We start from the raw sequence: 23608 nt of genomic DNA on the forward strand, positions 1-23608 counted from the left end.
TCTGTCTAGTAACGTGGTTATTTTGTGTAACAATGAAGACCGTCAATACTGTTTCTGTTTCCAACGTTCGTGCTTGGTTTATGGACATTTTGACTGTCAATTCGTCTTTAAACGTGGTTATTCAGTGTAAGCTCAGCGTAGCACTACACTTTTGTTTGTGTTTTCTACGTGCAACCATGGTTTCTAGATTGTTTTAGCCGCCCATCCGTCTTGAAACGTAGTTATGCCGTGTAACTCAGCGGAGCACTAGATTACTTTTTGTGTTAAGTTCAATCTTGGTTTATAGGTATCTAGTAGATACTAGTACTAAAACACTTGTTCTAAAATTGCATGTAAACAAGATTGAGTGTTAAAATGATCGTTTTACAGATCTTCCACATGTCATATTTGATAAAAAAAATATTCTACTATTGGTTATATGTCACAGTGTATTAACATGATTAATTCCAAGGCATTTACAAAGGGTAAATTTAAATTTCCACGGCTCCTTTTGTCTCTTTGCTAACTTCAGCAAAGAGGGGATATCTTAACACTGTCCTGTGACTTTGGTACATGGTGGGGGTACGAGTAAGGTTAGATACACCATAAACCGATTTAAGCTCCCAGTGATGGTTTTGCCACTGACCATTCAAAGGCGGTGCCCCACTGTGTTCCATTGATTTTTTCGTTTTGCCCTGGTGTGTTTTCTTTGTGTGAGGCAGTATCGGTTGTGTGCGCGTTCGCCTGCTAGGTTTGCGTTAGGAGAGGCTGTGTTTTAGGTACGTGGCTTTCCCAGTTGGATTTTCTTCCTCGTGTTTTAACAAGGCACTGAGATATGCCATGCCGTTTTCATTCTGTCTGTTTATTTGTACTGAAAAGAAATCCATCATTTATTCCGCTTGAACACTGTACATCAACAAACCCATGTTATAACAGCAATACAATGATTTGAATCAATGATTGCGGGTAACAAGTCTTAGAGATAGCAATATGAATTAGATAGAGAGATATGTTTATTTATGAATCAAACGTACATCAATACAGTAATAATACACATACATGTACCTAAAACATTCATATCTGAATCAAAACAAAAAAGAACAGATAGATGAAAAAATACTAGGCAAAATTGATAAAAGTTCATCTTACATTCAAAAACATATTTTAAAAAAATTAAAGGTACTGAAATAAATTTATTCAACTTTTTAACATTCTGATGATGAAAACATCTCCCTCCTAAAAAGCTGATTTCAAAATATAGAAGTATTTGAAAACAGTGCAGACTTCAGAAGTAAACTCTTCAAGTTGATTTCATATAAAAGGGAGGTAAATTAAAAGTTCTCAGTAAGTTTACACTGAAATACTGCAATTTTCGCACAAGAACAAAACACTGTTGAGGCCTTTAAGCAAGCGTTTGACAAGACTGATCGTAATAAACTATTAACTAGTAACAAACTTGAACAGCCAGAAGTCCATCCTCTGACATCACGACGGATTAAGGGTTGTAGTAGATGGCTGCACTTTAGATAGTCTTAGACCTGCCCAATCTGTCCAAAGGCTATGTTCTTAGCGCTTGTTTCTTCTCTCCTACATTAATGACATAACTGCCTCCATAAAACGAGGAAACAGACTTCTCACAGATGAAACAAAAGTATATCTGACAGTTAAATCGTCACAACACCGCAAAACGTCACAAAACGATAGACTTGCTCTTTAATGGTAGGAACGGGTCTGGTCCATGCAATTCAACCTAAATAAGTGTGAGGTGTTGCGAATAACTAGGAAAATGAACTCATGTTTTTTTTCCAATAAACTCTACATTGCTAGGAGCTAAACAGCATCGATCCCGCTAAAATACTTAGAATGACAATCCCTTAAAATCACTATTTATAGAAACATATAAAGAATGCATAACTTGAACTGAATACCTGTGACTTGAAACTGTATGGTTATAAAGTTTGATAAGTGTATAGATAAAATAGTAGATACGTGTATTATAAATACATAATTTAAGATGCACGGCAACAACATAATATACAATGAATAAGCAAAAAAATGAGAAAAAAATGTCTTTTTCATCATGGTTCTGCCAATACCAGCATATTTGCATTTACGTTTAAAATCATGTTTAAAATCGCTCTCTTCCAGTGTATAGTCAAAATAAGTAAGAATTTTCTTTATAACTTTAAAATAGTATAAATGAATAATTAAAATTACATTAGTAACAGCATATTATACCAAAAAAAAAACAATGAATTGTTTTTTTGTTAAAAGCAGTTCATTTACGTTTCTATTAACTCCCATACATGTTTAAAGACATATATCACTTTCATCTCGCAAGTATACAGGAGAGCTATATCAATTATCTTTACATAAATCGAAGTAACCAACAACATGAAAGGCGCATTCCATGCTCCCTCATTAATATGAAAGCAGACACAGCATATTCTACCTGTCTTTTGCATACTGTCAGGCATCATTTGATAGAAGCAAATGATTCGTTTCAATGCCAATAGTTTCAATTTCTGTGTTAGTTGCCTGTGTTTATCTTAGTTTTCCGATGTCTGTAGCATTCGTCTACCCCGTAAGGGTATACTTCATTGCGCTGGACCTTGTTACAATACTGGCACTCTTCTTTCGTCTATTAAGAGGCAAAATTGTAATGTCTTCTTTCAGAAAATTCATCCGTATCGGCAGTGTAGCTGCGGTAACTTTTTTTATCAAGGTATTAGGACAAAGTACTATTATTAGTCTACCTATGTTTACCCTAGTACTGTTGTGCTACCGAAAGAAGCACGCTGTGTTTTATAGCAGTAAACAAGTTATTTCTGATTTGTTTAAATTCGTACAAAGTATTTTACGAGTACTGCCTCTAATAATTGGTTGGTTCTCTTTCACAATTATATATAATATTTTTGATTCTAGGATGCAGCTATGACAGTAATTATCCCAAGCCAATCATAAATAATCTAAATCTTATTATAAACAACAATGAAACAATAACTACAACAGAAATTGAAATATAAAGGGGGTCAAATGTTACCTTTGCATATGTAATATGTTATTAATACATCAAATACATACAAAATATTCCGACTGTTCCATCTCTTCATGAGAAACAATTTAAAAAAGTGTTTTTCAGAGATATCTATACACAGTTGCTTTAACTTAATATATATTGTATATTAGTGTATTGCATTCCATTCATGCGTACATTTGTACGTTTACTCAACCCATTCATACGTTTCAACTTTAGCTGTTTGGTGTGATGTTTCATCGCAGTGTGTTTCCTTTATTTTACCTCTTTGTGAGTCATATGCTAATTCTCTGGGCTGTTTAGCTATTTCATAGTTGTGTGTGTCCACTCTTTCTTCTTCTAATGGCTCATAAAATCCGCTTGTTGCTTGGGCAGATGCTCCATAGCTGTGTTCTTCACCATGTCTATCACCCAATGACTCATAAGCACTCCTATGTTTATTTGGTGTTCCATAGCTGTGTTCTTCATCATGTCTTTCACCAAATGACTCATACGCACTCCTTTGTGTATTTGGTTTTCCATAGCTGTGGTCCTCATCATGTCTTTCACCCAATGACTCATAAGCACTATTTTGTATATTTACTGTTCCATAGCTGTGTTCCCCATCATGCCTTTCTCCCAAAGACTCATAAACAATCCTTTGTGGATTTTGTATTCCGATTTCTTCACTGGCTTCTCCTGTGTCATTGTCTTCTTTTGTTGTCTGATGCCTAAAATGATAGTAATAATAAACTATTGTTTTAGTATCAACCTTACCATTAAAATGACACGTGAAACAAATTCAAAAAGCTGTCCTCGTTTAATGTTATTTAAAAATAACGCAATAAGGAATGTGTTTAGGATTTATAATAAAATGTTGCCCCTTTAGAAGCAATGAAGTTTTTACTGCTACGAACATGAAGTGTCTTCTTTCATGCAAATGTTCAGGCATTATTTTACTAATTTAGGCAAGATAAACAGTTCTTTATCTGATGATAAGTAGTTGCAAGCAAAGAATTATCCCTTGACATGTGGCTACCGAGATAATATGATAACAAAATGCATGTACTCATAGCACACCTTGGCAATAACAGGTCAACGTCAACACAGTCTTTAAAATGTAGTTACATGTAAGAGAGTAATTGATGTTATAAGGAGAGTAGGTGCGTATATTATCTATTTCTTTTCACATGTTTATGGTAAAAATATGATTTATATGTATATATACTTAATACTTTAAATTGCCGTTATCAGAATATTACTATAAAAATATTTTATCCTTCTACAGCTGAAATACAAATAAATACCGCTTTTTCACCAGCAATACTGCAAACACAGCAATAATAACGGCCACAACAACTATACTAATGACTGCTATTATGGTGCTGACTGTAACACTCGAACCTGAATAAACAAAGCAAATATAAAAACGCATGCAGTTATGTGTCCTCGTTTTTACAACTATGGCTAAAGTCTATCCCTCCTATTACGTTTACTTCGTTTCTGAGTTATTCGTGTCAGTGAATTCGTCCAAAAACATTTTCGATTACCGTACATTAATTTTCTAGGCTTTTTTCTCATTCTTTCAACAAAGTTAGTTTGTTTGTTTGTTCATTTATTTTTTTTTTTTTATAAATAATATTACCGCTTTCTTTCCCCCCGTAGACAGTAGTGCTAAATGACTTTACATTGACTTTGCAATATGGCGGCACCTGCAGCGCAATAAACAAGGGTCAATGCCCGAGTTAATATTTGACAAGACTGTGTTAGTATTTGAAGTTACATTATCATTTTGATCTAATACTTTGGAATTTATGTCTATACAACCTCAACGTCAAAAGCGATTGGTTCGAAGCTGAAGTGCGCAGATAAGTATTTAATGTTTTAAATATTTGTAAGTAGAAAATGGTTCGCAAATAGATAACATTCATACTAAATTTTTGTTGAAACATGTATGAAACTAAAACTATGACACTACAACAATTAAATGTTTCTTAAAATGCGGCGTGTGTTGCATAAAAAACATGAATTGACAAAAATCAAAATCCGTATGCGCTGGATGGAAATTCGATTCCGTATTATGCCCTGCCTGGAGTATTTTCGTTAATCATTACCTAATAGAAAATATTGTTTCAGCGTTGTTTCCGTCATTATTTAGTTCTGTCGCTTTCTTTCTTTGTTTGTTTTTGGTTTAACGCCGTTTTCCAGTAGTATTTCAGTTCTATGACGACGGGCAGTTAACCTTACCAGTCTTCCTGGATCCTGTACCAGTACAAACCTGATATCCGCAAGTTACTGCCAACTACCCAACATAAATCAGAGGTGGAGGACGATGATTTCACCACAATGTCTTTTATCAAATTGTCATGGAAAACATACGCCTTGCCCGAGAATCGAACTCACGAACCTACGACCCGTAGATCTGTGCTCTCCCTGTTGAGCTAATCGGGCGGGCTTTGTTGTGTTCTATAATCAATTCAGTATATTTTATTAAGCATAATAATAACAGTGGTTTGTTCTGAGCTGTATTCGGCTCTAGTGGACTTTACGAGGCTGAGGATTAAACTCGGCTCTTGTACGACTCGTGTAATTAGGGCCTAGTAAACAACATAACTAAATGAATTTACGTTATTAAACTGCCGTAAGATAAACCTTACAAACATAATTTAATATGATATTTCAGTGTTTACGTTAATAAGATGGATTTGCTGAATTTTAATTTTATATTTTTTCTCCGTGGCTATTCCATTGAATGTGTTTTATTTGAAAATATTACGAATAAATGAATTTTTTCGATGATCTGATATTTGACCAAAATTCTTCCTAAAGTATGGTTACATGCACACCAAGTAATTTTAAAAAGTATAATCAATATATCGAATATATGTTGGTCATATAACATCTGTCTTAATCCAAGTTTTATAATCAAAGGTAAGACATGTCTCTTGATACTACTGCGTTTTGTACACAATTTAGTGAATTTGCTATTTCACAAAGCTCAAAGAATACAGAGGCAGCTTTAAATACGTTAATAACTTGACGATGTCACCGTCCCCGTGCATGACATTATGATTTTTACACAAAATATAAAAATAAGTTTTCCGATAATTTTAGGCAATCAAAAATGTATTATTATTATCATTATTATCTTTATTTTTAAAAAGTCTGAATGTTATTTTCAGCGCACGAAACAATTTCAACAGACGAGAAAAATTAAAGCGGCGCATAAAGTTAAACAGTCTACATTCATGAAAAAAAATGATATGTTTCATTGTTACAGTACATCTTTGCCATCTACTTAGCTCAGCAGGGAAAAACCAAAATACTTAAAATTAGGAAGTTGTAGGTTGACATCCTGGTCGAGACGAAGGAAGGTCATTTGAATGGAAAATATGTTTCATTGTTACAGTACCTCTGCCATCTACTTAGCTCAACAGGAAAAAACAAAATACTTAAAATCGGTAAGTTGCATGTTCATGATGTTTAGACATATGCTCTCATAATCATGGATTGTAATCTTGTAAATATGGAGAAATTTGGCTTTATGGAAAAAAATTCTTATGAGGCCTCATTTAACTAGAATATGTCTGTAGGACACAGGGTGTGCCCCCACTGGTACATTTGTCACAAATAAGGGGCAATAATTTCAAATGTTTGCAGTCTTAAGGGGGTATAGCCTCAACAAACATTTTATGAAAAGGATTCATTATTCTAGGCCATAAACTTTATGAGCTATGAGCATCACAAACAAAAAATCCACTATTTTGGCTATTACAAATGCCATAACTCTGTAATAAGCGCTAAGATTCTCAATAAGAATGCCAGGTGTGCAAGGTCACATCATGATTAAGACTCAAGCAAGGTTTCATGAATTTACATCAAATACTTCTTGAGCTAAGCACATAATAAGGTGAAAATGTGATTTTTTTACTATTTCAGGGGCCATAACTTTAATAATAGGGGGTGGAGCAAGCCAAAAAGGTGTGCAAGTTTATATCACGAGAAAGACTCGTGCAAGTTTTCATCCATTTGTGTTATATACTTTTTGAGCTAGGTGCGTCACAAGGTGAAAATGTGCATTTTTACTATTTCAGGGGCCATAACTCTAAAAATAGTGTGCGGAGGCGGACAAAAAATAAGAGGTGCGCAAGTTCATATCATGACAAAGACTCATGCAATGTTCAATCAATTTATATGTAATACTTTTTGAGTTAGGCGCGTAACAAGGTGAAAATGTGCCATTTTTACTATTTCAGGGACAATAACTCTAGAAATAGGGGGCAGACCCAGATGAAAAATAAGAGGTGCACAAGTTCATATCATGATTATGACTCATGCAAGGTTTCATGAATCTATATCAAATACTTTTTGAGCTAGGCGTGTCACAAGGTAAAAATGTGCATTTTTGACTATTTCAGAGGCTATAACTCTGGAAATAGGGGGCGGAGCCAGACGAAAATAGGAGATGCGCAAGTTCATATCATGATAAAGACTCTTGCAAGGTTTCATCTATTTATATCAAATACTTTTTGAGCTAGATGCGTCACGAACTTCGGACGGACGGACGCACGGACAAGACCAAATCTATATGCCCCCACCACTCACGGGTGACACAAAACACTGGATCCATTAACAGAACGACGGATACCGTTATAAAAGTGGAAATCAAAGAATGAAAGGTTCTTACGAACAATATACTATTAGGCGATTTTTATTGGAGTCAGTATCATGTATCACGTCTAGGCTCATTCGTTGTTCACATCTAATTAATGCAGAGAATTTTTGGTTGAAAGTAACTACACTGTTTTGATATATTTAGCTAAGTAAATCATCTTTGATATTATTATGGCAATATTCAAGTAGTTGTTGTGTGTTGAGTGTCAACTCTATAGATTTACATATATTGTATGCCGTAAATATAAAATATGAACGAACACAAGTTATGGTAAATTACTTGTATGAGCGATAAAATGACATATATATTGATGTAGAACACACGTATAAATAATCTTAATAAATACTTAAGGTGGTATTTAATCAGTATGAAAAACATATATACATTTATATTTTATTATTTTGCTAAAAGGATACAGCTGCAGCAGACATATTTTGAATAAAAGTTTTGGAATGTAGTAGTGCATTCTTGGTAATGCAGTAAAGTAAGGCAATATGTCTCTGTAAATCATTATGCAGCCACAACATATTTGCTTTTGATTCATAAAAAAATAGCAGTTTCTAAAAGCTTAATAACCTTTCGAATCTAACAGTTATGAGCATTGACCCGTTTAGTCAGAACGTTATCTTTTAATTTTTATCCCCAAGTATTGCTAGCCGGTTTAGAAGCGAAATAATATATCGTATACTGTCTACCAACGAATAATGCTTTTCACTTCTTTTAAAATTGTCATATATATAACATCATTATAAAATGTTATAATACTTTTCGTGATCTTGAATAGTAAATAGAATATTCAACAACAGAGGAAATTTATATAATATTCTCCATATAGTTTATGGGAGATCGGAATCAGCATTGTCACGTTGAAAATCCAGTAAACTAGATTTACCGAATTATTTATTTTTTTCCACCTTTATTAACTGCTAAGCATATACAACTACTTGCTTATGATCAGTTTTCTAAAAGTTTCATTTACAATATAAAAAAAGCTTTATTCTACCACATGCAAAAGCCAAAACCAAAAAAATCAATTAACAACGTAACCGTTGACGTCAGGATTTTCTATTGGTTTTCGACGTCATCGACGTAATTTTGGTATGTTTTGCATTTTCCGTTGGCAGCGAGAGAGTTAAAAGTGTAAAAAAACGCCATTTTCTGTATATGGTAATGGAGCTTATATTTATATGATTCATATATGAATATTATGATTTCAAATTTTATCAAATTTACCTGTATTACTTGTGTTCAGCAAAGTTGTAGAAGGAGAACTTGACAACTGTGTTGTTTTTACTGAAAATGATTCGCTCTTTGTTACATGGGTCGTTTGCGTCTTTATTTTGTTTCTGTCTGAAGCAGAAAGTTATAAGTGATATGAAAGAGGTACAAAACACTAAAGAAGATACTATTCACTTACATGTAACCTGTATGTTTCCATAATAAGAAATAAACAATTATGTAATATAAGGGCTGCTGACTCAGTTATCCTTAAAATGTGGAAAAAGACGTATTTCCTAATGTCACAGTAGGCGGAAATGTCCATTCACTATTCGTCTTGTGTTGAAAAAATATAACAAAAGCTGTCTAAAACCTCAAAAATTAAATATTTTGCAAATTAAAGTCTACTTTTCTGCAAGTAGGATTGGTGCCAGTAGATATATGAGTTTGTTTTGGGCTAGTTTGACTCACGTGTTATTAAAGAATGTACTCCTATAAACATAAAATAAATTTCTAGAGATCAAAGAGAAAATGTGTTTCTGCTTCTTCTGTACATATACTGTACATCCTTTGATGATTTATTGACAAGTTATTCATTCACTTGACATATAAAAGCGAAGAACGTTGGTAGAATTTTGAAGGTATTCTTTAAATAAAAATTTCACTTTGCACAAATAAAGTACCTTTTATGCAAAGTACTCTTTTCATCGAATCGGCCTCTGCAAACCTTAATTTCACATTGTTGTTTCCTTTATTTGTCAAATAGCCGAATTGCTTTTTATCGTGTCTCCTTTCATCTGAAATTTATAGGTAATGGATAATTGTTAAGAATCATCTAATAAGGTTTGCTTGTTATTTTTCAGTTTAACGTAATTCAGTTATATGACGGCGGGCAGGTAACCTTGTCAGTGTTCCTGGATTCTGTTCCAGTGCTGACCTGTTATCCGCAAGTAACTGCCAACTTCTCCACATGAATCAAAGGCGGAGGACGAATGATTCCAGACAAAGACTTTATCAAATCGTCACGGAGAACACACGCGGCGCACGGGGATCGAACACAAGATCCTCCGATCCGTAGATCTGCGCTCTCCCTCTCTTGAACTAAACGGACGGGCTTCTATCTAAATATGACTTAAACAGACGTTTACAGTTATAATATACCTGTATTTCATGTTCACTTCTAAAACATTTAAGAAAGTATGTTTTGTCTCGCCTCAGCGTATGTACTTGATTCCAAATTAAGTTTTTACTAAGAGCCAAGGAAATAATATTCATAATATAAGTCATAATTATGTCAGTGAAATAAACTGCAAATCAAGCTTATTTATTTCATGACATATCGAAATGTAATGAATACACGTCGATTTTTATGAAATGTTATACTTTATGTTGGTCAGAGGCGGCTTATTACAAGTGATAATCATTATATGATCATGCACCTTTTGCCTTCGTCTGGAGATATATAGAATTAGAAATTGCATTTATTTCATTAAAGAAATTTCTGATAATGAACAATACACTACAAGCAACTGAATGCTGTACAAAAATGAATCTGGTATAATAATAATAATAATAATCCTTAAGTATACAGGTATTTTTATAACATTTTGCTACTTTTTAATGTAAAACACATATCTTTACCTGGAATATTTGCATTGTATTTGTAAACCACATTTGTTTTGAAAAGTCCAGTCCATAACGGTGAGGAAGTTTCTTTGATAAGATCCTTTGAATTTGAATATAATGTTGGGAAAAGTCTTTTGTAGAAACACGTATTTGCGGCATCTATCCATGAACAGTATTCTGACACGCCTTTGCAGCTAAAATCCTCAACGCGACCCACAGAACCTTCTACAACAAACAGTTAGGACTAAAATAATATAATATCACTCTGGAAAAATAGCTGTTAAAATTTTCAAATTTTAAATTTTATGCTACGTATTACGTTTACTCAATGTAAAGATACAGTTACAGTTTTCTACACAGCAATGAAAGAAACGTTTAAACATAAATTAATACTAAATATTCATTAAATCCCCAAATTAGGACTACTGTAAGAACTTCGAATAGGTGTTTTAAAGTTCTGCGTGCTTTTTTTCGTCGGTTAGAAGATCGATTGGTATCAAATAATGCGAAAAAGAAAGATGATATAACATAATATATAAAATAATTATAAGGTTATATAGACCGATAATACATAGACTAAAACATACTATGGATTTTAAAACTATGCAAATGTTTACTAGTACATAATATAATCTTCACTCACCATAGAAACACATTGCTTTGAAACGTAACGTGCATGTACTCCAGTAGAACAGTTTTGGTACAGATGGGTCTAAATGTAGGCAATCCTGGTCCCCCGAAGACGTTAACGATACGGAAATAGAACTGGCATTAACTGTATTTATAAAAAAAATAAACCATGACTTAGTCGTCCAATATTTTGCATTAAAAACTTTAATTACCGTAAATTAAATGGAATCTAAGAATGTTAAATCAGCAGTAATAAATAGTATGCTTCTGATCTGCTTGCTATTTCAAAGTATTTTTTTTATTATTACATTCATTATTGCTTATGTATAATGTAGTCTACCTGTGTACACGTATGTACGTGTATCCTAGAGAGGCCGCGTACTTTGAATGTGGATTTTTCAATTGGATTTTCGTCCTTGCTTTTTGCACTAAACCTTCCTTTTCTAAAGAATGGCTAAGGTCCTACCAACGGTTTCAGAGATGTCCAGGCAAAACATAACGAATGGCTTTTATTTTGCAATTTTCTGAATAATGAGTTCGAACCAATTCATTTCATTACAATGGTTCTATTGATTGGACCTTTTTCTGCAAGTTTTAGCCAACAGGAACTACTATCATCTAACCGATAGAAATACATGGTATCTCTTCAGTCTCTACTGGGTTGCATAATCATGCTTTATATTTTTGAAAAACTTAAAACAAAGTCTTGAGTATGTCGATTACGTATATCTAGCTATAATAGCACAGTCCTTACTAGAAATTGCGCGCAGTTTGTCAAAACCAATGAATATCTTTCTCGGACAGATATGATGGAGCGAAGTGTAAATAAATTTCACATTCGAAGTCATAAAACAGAAGGATATTACACTTAACTGGTACATTGAGTAATGCATGCATTTTCCGTAAGTCCCAGTGATGTTTATACCTATATAAACGCACCAAAATAGCATTCAATCCATATTTGAAAACACGGTCACATTGACGTCAACTCGTCCTACTATTGGCGTAATACATGTAATGCATCCCTATTTCTGTTTACATAAAAGACACGTAAAATAATTCACTCGTGGAATTATACCTCTTCGACGTGTTTAAACATTCTTGACATGTTTTTGATATATCGAATATTACTACACTTATCCATAAACGTTATTGCTTTTAGACACATAAGCGTTTTTAAAACTTTAGTTCTTTTGGTTCTTTGAAGTAATTGTACTATGTCAATAATAAATACGCATCTTGAAGGGGCTTACATTAAAAATCCTGTTATATGAACGAATCGTCCAGTCCATAAAAACTGGCTACTGAATTTTTATTGTTACCTGGTTCCAAAACAAAAACAGCAAAAAAAAACAGGAATATCTCATAAAGAAGAAATACATTCATGAATTATTTAAGTGTATATTATACCTTGTAACAACTGTAAAGTAAGAAAATATTCATGCTGGGGTAAAATACACAAAGCATTGCCTTACCATGTAGATTGATTTTGTATATTGAAATGTAGCTGTATTTCACCGGTGATCTATCTTGACCACATGCGACAGTAGGACGGTTACATATTACTATACATCCTGATTCATAGTTTCTTGTAAAGTTGAATTCATCTCCAAGACAGTAACACTGAAATAATAGACTGTCATGCCATAGATGAAGTATACATGTACGCACAGGAATTCATTTCATCTAAGCCTGAAAGCATTACAAAATTTGGAATTAGACGTTGGTACATCACTTTTTTTACTATTTATACTTAGAACACGTGATAATTGTAATCGGTGCAATCTTTACAATATTTACCATATGCATGTATATAATTATATAAATCCTACACAGGCATGCAGACTCAAAACTGAGAAATGGCGCGAAAAAATGTTAGTCACATAATGGCGGATTCAAAAAGGTCTCAGATATTTGCTCTCTAGAGCTTTGTCCTTATTTTCTTTGCAATCTTATTGCTAAAATCACATTACAGAGCTATGCTTGAGATTTAGGAAGCATTTTCATGATAAATGACAGCAATGAAATCTAACATCATACACCACCCCTACAATTTGGGATCTCATTTCAGCCTTTTGGCAGTTTGTGTGTTTGACTGACAATAGTTTCCTTGCATCAAACATGACCCCACATTTCCTATGATTTTTACTCAGTATTGACAATATTCTTCAAGAAAATGTGAGATGCAGACATTTAATAAAGGGACCTTATGTGTGTTGCAGCCAATTTTATCAATGTGTCAATTTTATATAAAATAAAGAAGGCCATTTATTTAAGTTGTTCATGCTTACAAGAATAAGACACACATCTGTGATCATAACATTAAGTACTATTTTCATGCTGAAAATGATACAATAAGTGAAACGAAATTCATTGTGAGTTTTTATCAATTTTTTTCTGTTAACAGTTGTACACACGTAATTTAATCATTATGGTGCTATTTTAAGCAGGAAATTAAGTTTTTACTTACTAAAATAATAACTTGATTGTGTTTGTATTTGTTTGTACAAACAGCTAAAGATATGGTATTGTCTATGATTTTTTATCTTTCTACGTTTGTAATAAATAAAGATACTTGCTTCAGTTGAAAACACATTTAACAGATTGAATTATTCCAAAAATCCTAACTGTATGTTAATCCAGTATTAAAAATTTAGATCATAATTGTTTTGTTTGAAAAGGTATAATAAAGTTTTACCCGAGTTTTAGTCACGCCGATGATTGTGCTTTCGTTGCAACCGGGAAAGCAATGTCCTGGATCGCCTTTTATTTTGACATACTGCGGGTCAAATCTAAACAAGTGACGATGCTCGACACATCCTGCAATCATCAATTATATAACCAGACAGTATTAATATGAGCAGCAAATACAAAACAAAATTTAAGGAGGATCATGGGTATCGTGCATGACTAAATTTTGCTAATACGGCCGTCGCTGTATTCCGCTTGGTAAAAAATTCAAATAAAGGATTTTTAATGTATTGTATATATTTCTATATATTGTAAAATATTTATAAATTCTAACCATTATTTAGGCTCATTTATGACGCATCATTATATATGTTTGTTGTTGCCTCTGACTTTTTCAGACAACTTTATAGTTAGATCGATATAATTGGCATGTACTTACCAATATATTCAAATACTCTCACTACCTGATAATATCCTACCCATACGTCTTCATTATCCGGTAGATCTATTCTAGGATTATCAATATCATAAACACTTGGAGAATAGCTAACAGCAGCGTCAACATTTGGTGTTGCAGGTACACATTCCTCATCGTAATTGGCCCAATATGACATAGTCGTCGGCACATAAAAAGTACCTTTAACAAATAAGAAAAACCTTTTATTAATATGATTAAATTATATTTACTTTGTATAACCACGACTTTGCGATAGAAATCACTCATTACCGCTCTGGATATTGCATTCCTTCTTCGCATTTTTTCGTCAGTCATACCTGTGTTCATCGAACTCTCTTGTTTCATTTTAGATGGACATCTTTTTCGAAACAACAGATTTTTCAATATCGATGTTCAAGTTTCATTATCGTGTGACGTCAGTTTCATGTGTGTCGTCTGGTTCAAAAACTATTCAACCATGATATTTTCAATTTAACTTACGCTAAAGAACACATAAATTCAAAAAAGATAATTAGATTTTCATCGAGAAATATGCACTCGTTAATTCGAGGAATACTATTACGCTCATAAAGTCGCGCAATATTTCCGTGTTAGAATTATTCCATATTTTTAAATACAAATCTAATCTATAAATATCAAATCTGTTTCACATTAGATATTTTCCATGTAATATTTATTCACATCATTGCTGCAATTAATATCAATACAAGTACTAGGGTTTTCAATGCGAGTCTTTTAATTAAATCCAAAAGATATCAAGTAGGAAAACATATCAATTACCTTGACCCGATACCATTGACAAAAGGCTCAGTAGCAACACATTCTTTGACATAATGCACAATAACTATATTCCCTGTGATATAAAATTCTAAACAAATAATGCACAGTACAATTATGGTGCTAAATCTAACAGGACGTGTCGCATCCGTGGCAGTTTGCACTGTTACAAATGTGTGTCTGTTTAAACACAAGTACTTGACATTAATTGAACTTAATTTACACCACCTACGAAAGTCATACAGCGTATCTAAATACTCATCTATAAAATTATATATATATATATATCTATAAATATATATATATATATATATATAGTTTACAACGCATGTTTCTTTAAAAATCTTGGACACTATCGATACTACGTTTGCGGCTAGTGAATATCATGATCAGCTTACGCATTCGTGCAGTCTGATCATGATCTGCACTGTTCGTCATTCAGTCAGCATCTTTTCGGTATGCACCCCTTTTAACAATTAATGGTGCAGTCCAAACTGAAAGATGGACAATTTCATCAAAGAAATTTAGCAGGGTAAGGGCTAAACAAGATAACGATTTACGTGTATGCAGTTATTGTGTTTAATTTGTAAGTATGTTTAAAATCGTTATAATTACTTCATATTTTGGCCCCAAGGAAACAAAGTGCTTCTGAAGCAGAAAAATTAGCCAGATATTGAATAAATGATATAAAATACAAATGAATCCGTAATTAATTTTGAGTATATCACGGTGCTACAATGTATGAAAGTGAAATTTATTTCTCCAATTGTTAGATAGATACTAATATTGAATGAACGATATAAGATACAAATGAATCCGCAGTTAGTTGTAAGTATATCTAAGGGTTACATTCTTATTTCTCCAGTTGTTAAATATCATATAAGGGCTGTTGGTTGTCAAGTGTTTCGATTACTTGTTCCTATTAAAAGTATTGTTAACTGGACTGCTTTCTTCCTTTATCGTGCAGTCGGAAATAGAATCTTCAACAGTTGTATTGTCCTTCAGTACTGCACTTGATTAATTAGGTGTCCTTTTCCCACTATTCACCATGTCAAGATGTATGTTCTGTCCCGGTTTAATTTTGTGAGACTTTACCTGTCATCTGAATATTCTTTGAGTGAATATTTTTTTAAGACTAATGTTGAATTGAGTTTAATCTTTTTTATTTTTATTATACACTTCTATACATTAGAAACCAATTAATGAGACAACCTACCCGTGGTTGTGAAAAAGTGGGATTCTGCTGAACATGTATATTCAATATCGTCACCACAGGGGTATTTAATGTGAGGTCCTTCAGTTTCTGATCAAAATTGAGGATATAGTTTTATTTTCTTTGAAATTGAATAGGATTGTATAATGCAATCTGTCCTTCGATCGGGGAAAATGAGAAAAACGGAGAACATGGCCTAGTTTTAGTTGGTCTTTTACAAATCTGAAGTACAGTACGAATGTACGTATGTACTTACTTTTTAAATCTAGTAAGTCATTTAAAATATACATTAAAACGTTAATGTATCGTGTCAGCTTGCCAAGAAATTCAGTCTGACATTTTTTAATTTTTGTTTTCTTTAAGTTGATAACATCATATCTCAATCAACACCATTTAGGACTAACTAGCAGGTATTATTTTAATGGACAAAGCGTATGTTATTAGAGTCTTTTCAGACAACATATCAACAAACATTTGGTATTTGCACGTCTACAAATACACAGTACTTTTAAGACACATAGACTTGCGATAAAGATAAAACAGACACTTTCTATTGTGCAAGTTCACTGTATCTTAGTCACAGAGAAGGAAAAATATGAATGCATACGTTTATGTACGAATCTCTGTTTTCAATCTAGATTGGCTCTTAAAAAGCACCAATGTAGGGATAATACACGTTTTTTTTTGTGTATTAACGTCTGCAGAAGCTCGCGGGATTGTTTGTGACCGAGACCGAAGGTCGAGGTCACAAACATATCCCAAGGGCTTCTGCAGATGTTAATACACAAAACAAACGTGTATTGTCGCTATTCTTGCATAAAAATATATTTCACGGCGATTTATGTATTGTTTTCATACGTGATGACTTGACGATTCCGGTACATTTTTTATTTACCATTCCAGGTCAGAGACCACCAATTCAAAAAAGTACAGGGAACTTACTGGGAATGAGGTAAGCGCATACCTGGGAATAAGGTAGCATCTGTGCGTTCTGATTGGTCAGTCATGTAAACAAACCCAAGAAGTGATTATTTTTTTCAAAATGGAATATTTTTACTGCATTTACAGTATTTCATTATACATTTTGACAAAATTTGCTACATTTTATGTGTATTGAAAAAAAGTTTCATCAAATGAATTTCTCCCGCCATGACAACGATGTAAACAGGGGGTCATCTCATTCACACGAAAATTACTTAAATAAAGTATCACTATTCATATGTTTTTCGTCCGATATTTTGGTGGAACTAAGATAGTTCTTGAAGAAAATGTGATTGGATATACATGTTTCGATATATGGAAGGCCGTACACGCCATAATGTTATAATGGAAGTCTATGGGAAAACAATTGGTGTTCTCTACCCTCCAGTTGTTCTTGGAAACGGTAAACATGTTTTAAATATCCGTATCCAGGGCCGGAAATAAACAACGCTATCAAAAGCACCTCCTGAAGGTTTTTAAGCGATTTTATTATCTCTCATTATTACAAACATAAAATTACCAATAATTGTTCATATCATTTCACAATTTGGTGGACTCGATCACAATTTCAAGAATAATAACTTTGCATTCGAGTTATATTGAGTACGGACACGCAGTTGGAGTACGGATAAGTACGAACGTAGTGTCAAGTTTCCAAGCTGTTTATATAAATTCTTCGAGAAATTAGATAAAAACATACCGACTGATACTTACCAAAATCCTAAATATAATACCTAAAAGTTACACGCGATACTTATTTATTCACAGTTATTTACAATAACTGAACAGACGCTTTGTAAAGGGAGTGAACTCTAAGAGAAGCTAGGGCGTACATTGATGGGGGCAGTACGTTTGGGGTTGGAAACAGATACAGCTAAACATACTATGGATTACATTGTATTTATAATGCTACAAGATGAGGTTGTTAAGGAAGAAACAAGACGCAGATGCCAAATATCAGTGTGCGTAAAAATACATACATATATCCCTGGCAAAGCATTTCAAAAATAAAAATCGGGTATTAACAGCACGTGAATTGCCTTGTTTGCACACGATTTTTCTCCCGTTAATACATGGGCGTATCCAGTGAAAAAAGTAGTTTTTATGCAAGAATAACTGATAGCTACAGATGTAACACGATATAATTTATTTACTCGATTAAATTGGCAAATTCAAAATCAAGACATCAACATTTAGTAGCTCTTTAAATCAACCATAGGTGTGAATCGGGCATATGCGAAATGTTGATATAGATTTATCGTCCTTGATATATGAATTATTCTAAATCTGTAAGTTAGTCTTGATATATGATTTTTTATCTGTAATTTAGCCTTGATATATACATTATTAATCTTTATTTAGTTTTAATATATGAAGTTTTAGTCTGTAATCGAAAGACCATCATTTAGCCTTATTTAGCCTTAGGTGAAATGAATGCGGAGCAGTACGTGAGTACGCACTATTATGATGTACGTTATTTGCCACATGTAAACGAATCGACATCATATCTTTGTTGGTTTTTAGAATATTCATTATCATCATCTGTTTTCTTTATCAGCTGTTTTGTTCCCTTAATGCGCAAAAACGAAAAAACTCGAATCTCTTCAAAGAACATAACATGCCAAAATGTTATTCGTTTGATATTTCCTGACAAAGAGCTTCTCATTTGAATGTTTGTAAGTTTTTTGTTTTAATCAAGGTACTGCTTTTGATTTTTCAATAAATTTGAATTGTAAAAGAAATGACAGTATTGATCACTCGTTCTGTTCTGTTCTGTTTAAATGTGACCTCTATAATGTTATTTTTCTAAAATGTAGTATTCCAGACATACTAATAACATTTTAAATGGACAGTCTATTTTAAGCAATTTTCATTCAAATATCACTACACTTGTGAAAAGTATTTAGTGGTGGAATTTCTACCAGTTCTTATTTTGCAAAATTACATTTTCAGAATACCAAAAAAAAAAATAAGCAGGCAATTATTAAGTTTTCAATACGTTTTTAATTGGATCTAAGGATATTTGACGATATAAAGAAAACTGAATTTGTGAACGATTCTGAAATTTCGGAAACAAATATGTTTGTATTCCCGTTCGTCTTGACGGATGTTTATGATGGTAATATTTTTGGTTGAAAACATGGAAAAAAAACAAATATTCAATACGCCGTTTAGTACTGTTACGTTGTTTTCTGTGCAAAAGCAATTTTCGGCAAGCTGAGAACCAGCTAACTGTTCTCAATGAGCCCAAAGCTTCTGTAGAATTCTGAACGGCATCGATGGCATGCCGCAGTGCTTTTACTGTACTCTGTTTCGGCATGGATTACGGTACAAGTTACTGAAGAAAAAACAGACTAAATTTGTGACAAATATCGGGAAAACGCTTGTGTAAGGAAATTATCTAAACCAAAACTAATATTCCAGGCTCAAATGTCTTTGCCTAGTCTCTGGCTGTTCAAAATTAGGTAATATCTACATATCTTTCAGTCCCGGTTATTTTTAACGATTTGGGTCTAGCCAGTTTTTATACAAGAAAACTAACTTTATGATGATCCTGCCATATACAGCATCGAAGGTCTGCCATGTCACATCCGATATGGCTCCATTCTAATATAGCTACACTTCGAGCTGTATTCGGAGCACGTATTTGTATATAGCTCAGTCGCTGATATTGGAGCTATAAACGGAACACATGTAACTCTGTTTCGCTTATAGCTCCCCTATCCCATTTTGCAACATCGACCACGTAGTTGTTAATTCATTTAATTTATTTAAGACATTGAGATAAAATTCTAAAGTAAAAACCGCCTCGGTAGCCTAATGGTAGAGCGCCCGCTTTGAGTGCGGGAGGTTGTGGGATCGATCCCCCTGACGTAAAAATTGGTACTAGTAGCTCCCTCACTGGGCGCTCAGCATAAAGGGGATAGTGCTAGGACTGATCAGTCCGGTGTTAGTATAATGTGACCGGGTGGGGTATCATGTCATCATGTCAGGTGTCTACGGCGTGATATTCCAGTGAGGCAGCACTGTAAAGTAAGGCATTGTGCTCATTGCTACAAGTAGACACCGTCGTTTATATGACTGGAAAAAATATTGTAAAAGACGTACCTACATACGCAATTTCTGAACAGCGACTTAAAATATGGAATAAACCGGATCTGCATTCTACGTTCAGTAATGTGTGACGTTGGCTCTAGGATTGGTTATCGTTATTCACATTGCAGCTCGGCATCCGATTTTGTATGACAAGACAAAAACAAATATAGAGCTGATATGCCGAGCTCTTCAATAGGCATTTAATATTTCTTAGTAATAAATGAATGCCGAGCTTGAATGCAGAGTTAGGTCATCGGCATTTGATTTCTAAACCTTGGGGCTCATGCTCATTGCTCAATATGTCACGATTATATCTCTATGACATATTTTTTCGCATTTACAAAGAATGACGGGACCAGTTAGAAAATTTTAATACTAGTATTTAATTTTAGGTAGTCAATTTTTTACTAGTATCATCAGCATAAGTGTATCAGAGATATTACTACAAAATGAAAGCTATTTTCCAGTTTTAGCAGTTATAACTTTTAGTTTTGAGGTTATCGCTCTTCAGAAAAGGCCTTCTCGTGCAACTTCTACATTACTGATATACAAAGATATGTTATTTTACCGATGCCTTAAACATTACTAAAGAACATTTTTGAAACTTTGCGTACTGACAAATGAATACCAAAGTTTCCACAAATAAAACTATGTCATCGTGTTATGTTATTCATTTTATCTTTGAGTAGTTAAAAAATGCACAAGACAATTGCAATGAAAAAAAAACAAAATTAACACTGTTGTTGTTTCTTACCTAAAGGAGAGTTTATTTGTGTGATATTTAACCATTTTCTAGAAAAAGAATCAGTATGTTTCCCCATTTTCTGCTTTTAAATAGTCTTATTATTACAACGTGGTTGAAGTAGTAAAATAGATAATATTTTATCCTGCGTAATTTTTATATTTCGTTGACTTCAATATATTGTTAGAAAAACACTTTGTTCTACAGCTACATTATGATAAATTGAAAGAAAATATGTGTTTTCAGTTAATAGAAAGAAATTGACAGAATAGCAAATGGATGTTAGTTGTTTTGTTCAGTATAATATTTAAGAAATAATAAATCAAATAAAGCGATTGAGTATTTTTTTTTCAATTAAGTTGGAGAAATGTTCGGAGAAAGATATTAAGACGAAGATGACGGAAAAACTGTAATAGTCAGTTGAACAAAAGAAGCTAGCTATAAGATGCATGTGGAAACCTTTGAAGAACTGTAAAAATGATTTCTAGAGCAAAATAGAATTAACTATCACGTCTTATCAAAGAAGGCTATAGTCCTCATGTTTGGTATTCAGCCCTTTTGCAGTTGGTAGCCACGGGCTATTCTTTGGTTGTATCTGACGGAACGGATGGAAGACACCATGATAGGCGGTAATTGAAGCTTACCGGGTCTAAGAGGTTTGCAATCATGGGGTTTATTCATTTCTTATAGGTGATAGTGTTCCTCTTAAAATAAGCCGGTACTAGAAAGTGTGAGGGGCGTTGCACATTTAAATACTTCTAATTATCTTAAATCAAAACGAGACTGCTATTAATTTACTTGGTTACCTTCTATGCTTTATTAACATCTGTAGTCTGACCTATTTCGTCAGCCACTTAATGTTGTTTCTCTCATGTTTTGCCTTCTGCAAAATCACTTAGTCTTTTTTTTTCATTTAAATATGTACGTACATTTTCGTGTTGAACTTATCATGCCTTATGTTAGCAATGTACGTGAAAGTGATTCACCTTACAGGAATAACTTTTATTTACATGTTTATTTACACTATTCTGTAACTTTGGAACAGGGCAGGGGTAAGAGTAGGTCAAGATGCGCGCCATAAACTGGTTTAAACTCCAAGGTTGTGATTTGCACATTCGAAGACGGTGCCCAGCTGCGCTCCTATATTATTTTATTCACTGTTACAAGGCCCCGGCCTGGAACTTTGATTTCCTGTCGTATACTAATCCTTTTCTGCTATTTTTGTAATACGAATTATAGTTTTGATTTATTCATCATTCTGTTACAGAGTAACTTTTATTGCAGTTTAATAATTGTTTAGTTTGAGTTACTATAAGGATTCCCCTTCATACTTTCGAAGCCTCTTTGGCTTTCGAGTAATGATAGTTTTTTGGTGGTTTATTGGTTAGTACGGCTATGTATACTTTGATTAAGTTTAGCATTTGTCAGTTTACGTGCTATTTTTGAGATATTTTATTACTATTCTATGCATGTATGTCATTCATTCATTGACATTTGCTCAATCGCTGTCTATTATGCTAACAGCTATTTTGTTAAGGATGTACGAGCGTTTTTTAATATATCCGCCATTTTGAAAAAGGTTTCTTTGAATATTTCTTCTTTACAAAGTGTATTCCGAAAATAAATATTAAATCTTCAAAATATAGCTAATACGCATCATTTGAACAAACAGATTCTTTTGGCCGGCAATATAGTTTTTCTTATAATCTAAATTTTTTATTCTATTGAAAAAGGTAGGTGGGTAAATTATGTCAACATATAAAAATGAAAGAGATTTATTTGTGACATTAAAGCTAATAACACTGATATCACCATGCATTCATAGTTACCTGTAATAGCTGAAATCCTTATAACAATAAGTGGTATATTATATGCTTTATAAAGTACCCCCATTTTTCAATTTTAATGTCGAAAATGCGTTTTAAACAGTGTAAAAAGATAATGCCCTCTTAGATAAAAACGATACGGTAACCTGTGCTTTTTCTACTCTTAAATGTCTCAGAAACTAAAGTTGTTCAAGCACACAGAGTATAAAAAAATGCTCTACTGTAATAAAAAGTTGATCATAGATCCTTAACGAAATATGTTTATGATTTTGTTTAAATCGAGTTGATCATTGGCCTTTTATTAGTGTTTGTATAACGGCATCTTCCCAACCTCAGATTTCCTTTAGTTTTCGAAGGTTAGCCTTTGCTTTTGAATATAATGGTGATGTCCTGTCAAGCTTTCCGTGACGTGTCATTTTAAACGTGGTTCTTTGGTGTTGTTCAACGGTGAACTTCTCCATTAGTTCAACATGGGACCATCCCCCATCTGTCTAGAAAAATGGCAATTTTGTTTAGATCAACAGAAAACTGCATCACTTTTGGTATCTCCTAAGTTCAACTTCGGAATTTTGGAAATTTTAATCGCCCATCTGTCTAGAAACATGATTATATCATGCAGCAACGGAGAACTGCAATACTGTTTGTGTTTCCTATGTTCAAGCTAGGTTTACAAATGTTGAT

The 23608-nt window shown here is 33.3% G+C and overlaps 1 protein-coding gene across 1 annotated transcript; it reads right to left on the minus strand.

Moving 5' to 3' along the window:
• Window positions 1-3018: 3018 nt before the first annotated feature.
• On the minus strand, window positions 3019-15277 carry LOC123559445 (uncharacterized). Its single transcript, XM_053552668.1, has 10 exons — window positions 15073-15277; window positions 14275-14472; window positions 13843-13964; window positions 12620-12767; window positions 11158-11289; window positions 10530-10739; window positions 9572-9685; window positions 8904-9020; window positions 4303-4399; window positions 3019-3726 (listed from the first exon to the last, which is right to left on the minus strand). Exons 1-10 carry the CDS (start codon window positions 15122-15124, stop codon window positions 3204-3206), a joined length of 1713 nt encoding a protein of 570 aa, XP_053408643.1. The 5' UTR covers window positions 15125-15277; the 3' UTR covers window positions 3019-3203.
• Window positions 15278-23608: the final 8331 nt, after the last annotated feature.

This window comes from Mercenaria mercenaria, chromosome 10, assembly GCF_021730395.1.
Source record: "Mercenaria mercenaria strain notata chromosome 10, MADL_Memer_1, whole genome shotgun sequence".
Lineage (NCBI taxonomy): Eukaryota > Metazoa > Mollusca > Bivalvia > Venerida > Veneridae > Mercenaria > Mercenaria mercenaria.

Bases quoted from the DNA above. Each gene is read 5' to 3' on its own strand.
- LOC123559445 (XM_053552668.1), bottom strand. From the start codon at position 15,124: ATGTCAAAGAATGTGTTGCTACTGAGCCTTTTGTCAATGGTATCGGGT. The intron at 11,290-12,619 runs GTAAGGCAATGC...TTATAAATACAG, and splicing joins ATACAAAATCAATCTACATG to TTAATGCCAGTTCTATTTCC. The intron at 3,727-4,302 runs GTATTTATTTGT...CTATCATTTTAG, and splicing joins GTATTGCTGGTGAAAAAGCG to GCATCAGACAACAAAAGAAG.